Source organism: Alnus glutinosa, chromosome 1 (genome assembly GCF_958979055.1).
Source record: "Alnus glutinosa chromosome 1, dhAlnGlut1.1, whole genome shotgun sequence".
NCBI classification, from domain to species: domain Eukaryota; kingdom Viridiplantae; phylum Streptophyta; class Magnoliopsida; order Fagales; family Betulaceae; genus Alnus; species Alnus glutinosa.
This window is the reverse complement of record NC_084886.1, coordinates 6,257,999-6,265,897: the sequence shown is the minus strand read 5'-3', so window position 1 is coordinate 6,265,897 and position 7,899 is coordinate 6,257,999. Positions and strand designations below refer to the sequence as shown.

The window sequence follows — 7,899 nt, the reverse complement described above, 5'->3', positions numbered from 1 at the left end:
GAATTTATATAGAAAAATGAGAAAGTTTAGTATTATAGTGAATTTTTTTATTTGAATAATAATAAAAAATTATTGATGTGATATAAAAAATAAAAAAATAGGAATGTTTTGATATTGATTATTATTGGAAAATATGAAAAAGTGATAAAAAAAATTTAAAAAAAGAAAAAAAAAGAAAAAAAGTACACCAATAGTACTTAAACACTACTCTCTTCATGACAAGCTTTTGCCAAACAAGGCGAAGAATAGTCCCCTACGCCAAGGTTTTTTGGGTAGCTTTATGTAGTGCCTGACATGTACCAGAGCTGATAGAAATTGAAGAAATAAGAATAGTTCCCTATGCCCAGGTTTTAGGTAGCATTATGTATGTCCCCACAAGAACTAGATCCGATATTTATCATGTAGTAGTAGGATTGATCGAGTAGATATCGGTCCAGGCCAGGAAGGACGCATTAATAGGCAGTAAATTAAAGGGGATATACATCAAAAACATAAAGTCAACTAGTAGGATGATCCACAAATAGTAGGATGCATAGATGCAGATTTTGCAATAAATGCAAATGACATAAAGTCAACTAGTGAATATGTATTCCTATTGGGATATGTTGGTTGCACTTCAAATGTACATCAGTTGTACACCAAATCTGACGTGGATCACTATTTTTTTTTTTTTTTAAAAAAATATCACTAAATTGCTAAAGGGGAAATGAAAACTCATTTCCCCCTTCCAGCGTACGTTTGACGCTCTCTCTCTCTCTCTCTCTCTCTCTCTCTCTCTCTCTCTCTCTCTCTCTCTCTCTCTCTCTCTCTCTCTCTCTCTCTCTCTCTCTCTCTCTCTCTCTCTCTCTCTCTCTCTCTCTCTCTCTCTCTCTCTCTCTCGGGCCGTCCGGCCATCATTCACCGGCGCCGACCAACCCCTCTCTCGATCTCCGGCGATTTCTGCTCCCCCTTCGATCTCTCTCTCTCTCCCCTGCATCTGGCTTTTTTTCCCCTATTTTTCGGCGTGCTCTCCCTTTCTCCGGCGATTCTTCTCGTTTTCCGGCGTGCTAGCTCTTCTCCGGCGTAAAAGGTACTCTCCGGCGTCCGGATCGGTGAGTCTGAGCCACACGGGCTTCGGGTTTGGGTTATCTTTGAGTTTTTCGCTTGAATCGGTGAGTTCCATTATCCGAGTCTCCACTCCGAGTTTTTCTAGATTTTGAATGTCATGTACATCCCCTTTTGAAGTTTGAACAAATAAATTACTAAGAATCTGATTTGCTTCAGTCAATTTTTAAATCTCTGTGCTTTTTCTTTTTCTTTTCTTTTTCTTTTTTTTCTAATGAAATCTACCTGGCTACCTTGTCTTGTGCTTTGGAAGGCAGGTTATGCTTTGGAAGACTGCTTTGTGGCTTTTTGTTGTTGAGTGTGATGCAGAAGAAGATGTTGTAGCAGCCGAGAATCATGGAGGTCAAGATAAAATGCCTTATGAATTTGAATTGAAAATACAAATATAATGGAATCTCTGGAATATAATGGAATGTAGATGATGTACTTGAATTTGTAACTTGTAGTTTCTATTTTGAACTCTTTATTTTGTTTCCATAGTTTACAATTGTTTTTTTTTTTTTTTTGAACAAGCATTTCAAACATTCATTCTCTAATGTTTATGTTGAGGAATGGTTGAATGGAGCTTGGCTACTTGGTTCTTGGAGAAATAGATGGAATGGTCGAATGTTTAGGTTCTACTACTAGTTGCTTTGTTCCTCTTTTCTGTTCTAGCTGCTTGTTTTGTTTTGGGCAGTTTGAAGATGGTTTTGGTTTTTGTTTCGATTGGTTGCTGTGTTTTGTCCTGAAGCAGGGGATGTGTTGTTGCTGGTTTCCTGTACAAATTTTGCTTGTGTTGTTTTCAAGTTGAGTGTATTTTTCTCTTTGTTTTGGCCGTTCATAAAAATAGAAGAGAAAAGAAACTGATGTGTGACTGACTATTATATTGGACAGATGAACCGATTGTGTTGTTCATGTTCGTTTTGGGTATCAAATTTTCTGGGTTTGGAGAACTAAAATTTCGTTTTGGGTATCAAATTTCCTGAGTTTGGAGAACTAAAATTATATAAAGCAGAGGAGAAACATTTGAAGTTTTTCTGGATCTCTTCATCTATAGCATTCTTTAAGAGAAATTGTGTATCTTTTGACTTCCCGTTACACTGCAAGTCTCCAAATAAACATAGCAAAGCACTCAATTTTTAGATGTGTTGGTAAGTTATATACGTTCAACCTCTTGAAAGCATCGTCATACATGTATGGATATGCTTTTCAAAACCTTGACAAAAGATTGATTTTTTGTTTTATTTTTTTTACTTTTTATTTCAATAAGCTTCACAGCAGTAAAAATGTCCACGCCATTCATGCATGTATAAGAATTTGAAGAAAATCTTGCCACAAAACAATATACACCTAAAGACCCAAAATCTTTTCAATCAGCCTACCAAAATTAACCACAAAAAATAAACTCAAATTTCATCCTCCCCTTCTCATTTTACGGTAACCCAAACAACAACAAAAACCCCATAATTTCAATTGACATTCCAACAATCCAGTTAAGAGAAGCTAGCAACTACCAAAAAATCACATAACCTTGTTTTTCCCCCCAATCGGCTACAAATGTTTTCTCCTAAAAATGGACGAACCAATTAATCAACACAAAAAGGAAGAAAACTCCATGAAACCCACAGTCAAGACCCACCAAAATCCACAAAGAAAACCCAAGCTTCAATAAATTTCAATCCCTGCTCATATGACTCAGCTGCTGGCAATTCCTGCATACAATGTCGTGGTAACCACTGTTGTGAATACCACCACCACCACCTCATTCAAGACAAAACATTTCACTTTCATGGCTGCATTTGAGAGGAGAGAAGTCCTTAAAAAATCAAACATACCAACACATTTCATGAGATAATGAACATAAGTCCTTAAAAATCAAACATACCATACAAGCACAAATCTGCTCCTCTCCCATTGCGGATATCACAGTCACAACCAGGTCCTTGCCATTAACAAAATTAACCAGTTATACAGATAACATAAGAGAAAGTAGATTTAACATAGCAGAATCATAAACAAATGTTCATCTTCCAGAGGCAATTTAATGCACATGAAATTATGGTAGTTCCCCTTCGCTACTACTGAAAAGAAAAGATGGGAATATAAAGCAACAAAGCCAAAGAGAGCAAAGACTTATGACAAAGCAAAACTAGTGAACACTGTTGTGCAAATTATAATACTCGCAAGTGCACGAATCGTTTTGCAATATAGTGTTATGCAAGTGCGAGGTCGATCCCACAGGAAATTGTGTTGTAAAAATTAATCTCTATTCAAACTAATCCTATTTTAACCTAGTTCCAAATTTATGGGTTTTTGATAAAATAAAACATAAACGAAATTAATGAAAATAAAGGGGTCTAGGGTTTTGGAATCCACACTCACCAAATCACAACAACCTAATCTTATACTCATCACACATATTTTGAGGTTTTCAAATGCAAATCTTAGGTATGTTCTACTTTTGCTTCAAAAATAGTTTAAATCATTCAATGAATCCATTCTTCCACAAATCACAAAAGATATCTAGTTTCAACTAAATCATCAAATGTATCCATAGAATGAAACACAATGAATATCCAACATACAAGAAAACCCAAGCCATCAATTTAATGAAACTATATCAAATCATCACTTGTATCCGGAAATCAAAAGAGATACCCAAAAATAATCTCAAAAATCGAAATAGAACAATGAGAAATCAAGCCCATAAACTCAAATAGCATAAACAAGCATGAAACTCAGTTTCTATTCATTGGTGAGGTTTCATCCTCAACCCTAGATGAAAGTATTAGCTAGACATGAACAAAGAAAACATAAATAAACTACAAGAATGCATTAAAAACGAATAAACTTACAAAAGTTTGAAGTTCTAGGTCAAAATCGACCCAAAAACCCTAAGATACAGTGAAATCGGCCCCTAGGGCACTCCTAAGCGGCCTCCTCAGCGGCTCTCCCTCTAAAAATGAGAAAAGAATGGTATTTATAGAGTTAGCTAGGGTTTCTGAAATTCCAGCTCCGCATAAATTTGATCGATCGATCGATTTTATAATCGATCGATCGACATCGAGAAAATTTCGATCGATCAACTTCACAGCAATTCCAAATCTCCAGCTTTTATGCATTTTTGCTTGAAAATAACCATTTTTCTCTTTATGTCCTGCAAAAACGTAAAATCACCAAAACTAAACAAAACATCAGAAAGTAATAAAGCTAAAGGTTTAACTAATGTAAATTAAGGGGTCCAAATATACACTTTTTGGCACTCATCAAACACCATGCAACTCAACCTATCAACCCTCATGAACCATACCCAAAGAGAGCAAAGACTTCAAAAATACCATTAACTACTACATTCCCAACGTGGAAGTAATGACTTGAATCAGAAGACAGATACTTGAGCGCTCAGCAACAGTAATTTTGGGCAAGATACTTTGATGGTTGACCATATCATATACTTCATTGAAGATGGGCCGCACATGCAATGCAATCGTCGGGTCAGTTGGGATTATGACATTAGCAACGTCTGTCATCCAAGCAACAATTTGGGCTGGGTTGTAATTAATACAATAGGATAATTGCCGCAACAAGTGGAGCAATACTACTTGGCTCAAAGGGAGTGGATCCACAGTCAAGGCCCACCGTAGATCAACCTGAAAACATCAACCTCAATAAACATAGTTCTAAAAAAAATGAATTTCGATAATTAAGACAATATAGTCACGTCATTCTAAAAATTGTTAGATTAGATGACTTTACTTGGGAGCATAGCCAGTTCACAATTGACACATCACATCTTTGTAGGGCTGCAGTGAAAGCCTCTTCGTACTTGTGTTGGCGAACCAATATGGATAACCCATGTCTTGGATCAACCGGCAAATTCACTTAATGCACACATAAGAAAGGTTCCATAAAATTCCAACATAGAAACCACATAAATGGAATGCCAACATAACGAAATAAAAAATACACGTAAAGTATACTTGAGAAACAATAGAATCATGATGACCACCCAATGTTTGAGGCACTGTCGATGCTGAAGCGATAGAAGCCTGCATACACACGCTAAATAAGTACGAAAAATATCAAATAATTATCAACTATCAACTATCACCTGAGGATGAATTATATGGTCGTGAGCTACAGAAGGCAATGGAGTTTGACATGTATTGTCTTCATCTTCTGTTGCTTTGGAGGCTTACACGAGTAAAATGGTTGTCTCTGAGGGGAAGTGCACATGTTTTCAAGAGAAGGGAAAAAAAAATGTAGCAACCTGATTCCTTCATCTCTTCTGTTTGGCATTGTTGTCTGTTGGTGGCTTTGTTAGTACTTTGGATTCCTTGGCTACTTTATCTATAACGGGCACCTTTCTCAATTTTGGTGGCTTCCCTTTACGTTTAACCTTAATAGGACTAAGCACTTGATTATTTTGCAACGCCACATCATCATTACTTTTAACGACTTCATTACAGCTAGAGGATGCAACAGCAGCTGAAATGCGATGGGAAGAGTGACTTAGCGCAAGGTTTAATTCACGAAATTTCTCCTTTAACATATCAATATTTTTCATCACATCCATGCAACGTTCCACTTTTCCTGCTGTGAGCGATAGTAATTCCTCCAAATTATTTCTAATTTTGTCATGTAGTTGGGCATTAGGATTATCACCAATAGCCTCAAAACTACTTTTAATCATAGAATACTCTCGCTTTATATCCTTCCTCCATCTGTCAAGAACATATCTTGATGACAATGCTGTCACTTTCTTTGTCATTAACACAGAAATAGAATGAGTGCATAAGATGCCTCTTAATTCGAACAATGCACATGTGCACTTCACATCCAATTCATCTTCATTCAAGTAAACAAGAAATGTTTTTTCTATCGTGCGGCTTCCAACAACGACACCGTAGTCAATAACTTCATAGGTAGAAATCGCGCCTTCACTTTTAAGATGAGAGTTATTACAAGTCATAACTTTCCCAAACTGCTCATGAACTTCTTTGAACTTTGCATTTGTGTAAACATCTTGAAACTGCTTCTCTAAAAGGAGTGGGCTTATACATGGGATTGTGCGATTAAAAGAATCGAAATCAGCATGTGTTTCATTCTCGACCATACGCCTTAAAGCAATATCAAATTGATCAACAAATTCTTTCAATGTGGTCTGTGAGTGCACGTAACCATCAAAAAATGCATTCATACTTTCACTTCGCTGTGTGGTATTCATTTCCGCCCAAAATGTATCTTTCATGTATACCGGCACCCAAAATGTTCTCTCACTATATAACCCACGTAGCCGTGCATTATCGTGAAGATCATAGCTCTCCAATAGATTTTTCCAATTTTTCTTGTATTCTTCAATTGTTTGAGAATCATACAAACAAGATTGCAGGGCACTCTTAATGCCATCAAAATTAGCATGTGCTCCAAACTTTTCAGGGAGTTTTCTCATAATGTGCCATAGACAATATCTATGTCGAGTTTCAGGGAAAACTATTGCGATTGCATTTTTCATAGCCCTATCCTGATCTGTTATAATTGCTCTTGGGGCTCGGCCGTTCATGCAATCCAACCAAGATTTAAACAACCACACAAATGTGTCTGTATCCTCGCTTGATATTAGTCCTGCCTCTAACAGTATCGACTGACCATGATGATTCACTCCTACAAAATGAGCAAATGGCATGTCATATCTATTTGTCAAGTACGCCGTGTCAAACGTAATAACATCATCGAAGAATTCATACGCTGACCTACTCCGTGCATCAGCCCAAAAACATTTCGCAACCTAGAATCATCATCCATCTCCATCATAAAATAGAAGCCACTATTTTGCTTTTGCATTCTACTGAAATAATCACAAAGTGCCTGACCACCTCCTTTACCAAGTCGAAGCTCTCTTGCCTTGTTAATATAATTTCGACAATCTCTCTCTCCAAAGGGAAGACTCTCAAACCCCCCACTTTCAACAACCAATGATTCAAAATTCTTACTTGTACGTATTCCTGCTCTATCATTTAGCTCAAGCCTCCTTTTCGCAGCATCATTTATTTTCTTATTGCATTTAAAAAATCTTGCTTTGCCCGGGCTTAACGAATGATTATGCTTCAGCTCAACTTTACTAAAAAATCACGTTCCATCATCACATAAAGTCGCACAAATCCTGGCACTACACCAAGTTCTTTTAGTTGCTGGAGTTGGCTTCGCAACATCACTTTTTCTAGTTCGTTCTGGGGCTCCACGAGTACATATAAGAATTGCATATGTTTTTTTATCAGCTTTTTTTCTCGAGCTTCGTTGTATCACACCAAAACCAGCTTGCTTAGCATACGTCCTATAATATGAGCAAACTTCTTCTATTGAACTAAATGTCATTAATTCCTTCGGTTCTTCAACTTTTTCATCATCCCTTAACATCGTGTGTAGTACTACATTTTCTTCCTCATCATTCAACTCTTCATCCGAAATAAACGTCACGGAGTCCTTCGGTTCTTCAACATTTTCATCATCCTTTAACATCGTGTGTAGTACCACATTTTCTTCGTCATTATTCAACTCTTCATCCGAAATAAACGTCATTGAGTCCTTCGATTTTTCAATTTTTTTCACGATCATCTATCCAAAAAAGGATACAAAGTTCAAAAATAAAAAAGTGAAAAGTTGCAATCTAGAGAACCATCTTGTATCAATACCTTATTGTAACATCTTAGGCAAACTATATTGCGTACATCAATACTCTTATAAAAATTAAAGAATTTAGATTTAAGATGCCGACATCTATTAACAGAAAAAATGCATCAAATTTTCATGTTTTAG

The 7,899-nt window shown here is 36.5% G+C and overlaps 1 protein-coding gene across 1 annotated transcript; it reads right to left on the bottom strand.

Annotated features, from left to right (window-relative positions):
* Window positions 1-2,778: 2,778 nt before the first annotated feature.
* On the bottom strand, window positions 2,779-7,662 carry LOC133862814 (protein FAR1-RELATED SEQUENCE 6-like). Its single transcript, XM_062298722.1, has 8 exons — window positions 7,217-7,662; window positions 6,837-7,114; window positions 5,411-6,747; window positions 5,051-5,132; window positions 4,840-4,964; window positions 4,478-4,733; window positions 2,969-3,025; window positions 2,779-2,876 (listed from the first exon to the last, which is right to left on the bottom strand). Exons 1-8 carry the CDS (start codon window positions 7,660-7,662, stop codon window positions 2,779-2,781), a joined length of 2,679 nt encoding a protein of 892 aa, XP_062154706.1.
* Window positions 7,663-7,899: the final 237 nt, after the last annotated feature.

What these genes read in the sequence shown, in the direction of transcription:
- LOC133862814 (XM_062298722.1), bottom strand. Translation starts at nt 7,662, where the DNA reads ATGACGTTTATTTCGGATGAAGAGTTGAATAATGACGAAGAAAATGTG. An exon ending in TGGGCTGATGCACGGAGTAG is followed by an intron (nt 6,748 to 6,836) that starts GTCAGCGTATGA and finishes CTCATTTTGTAG; the next exon opens with GAGTGAATCATCATGGTCAG. An exon ending in AGCAGATTTGTGCTTGTATG is followed by an intron (nt 2,877 to 2,968) that starts GTATGTTTGATT and finishes TCTCAAATGCAG; the next exon opens with CCATGAAAGTGAAATGTTTT.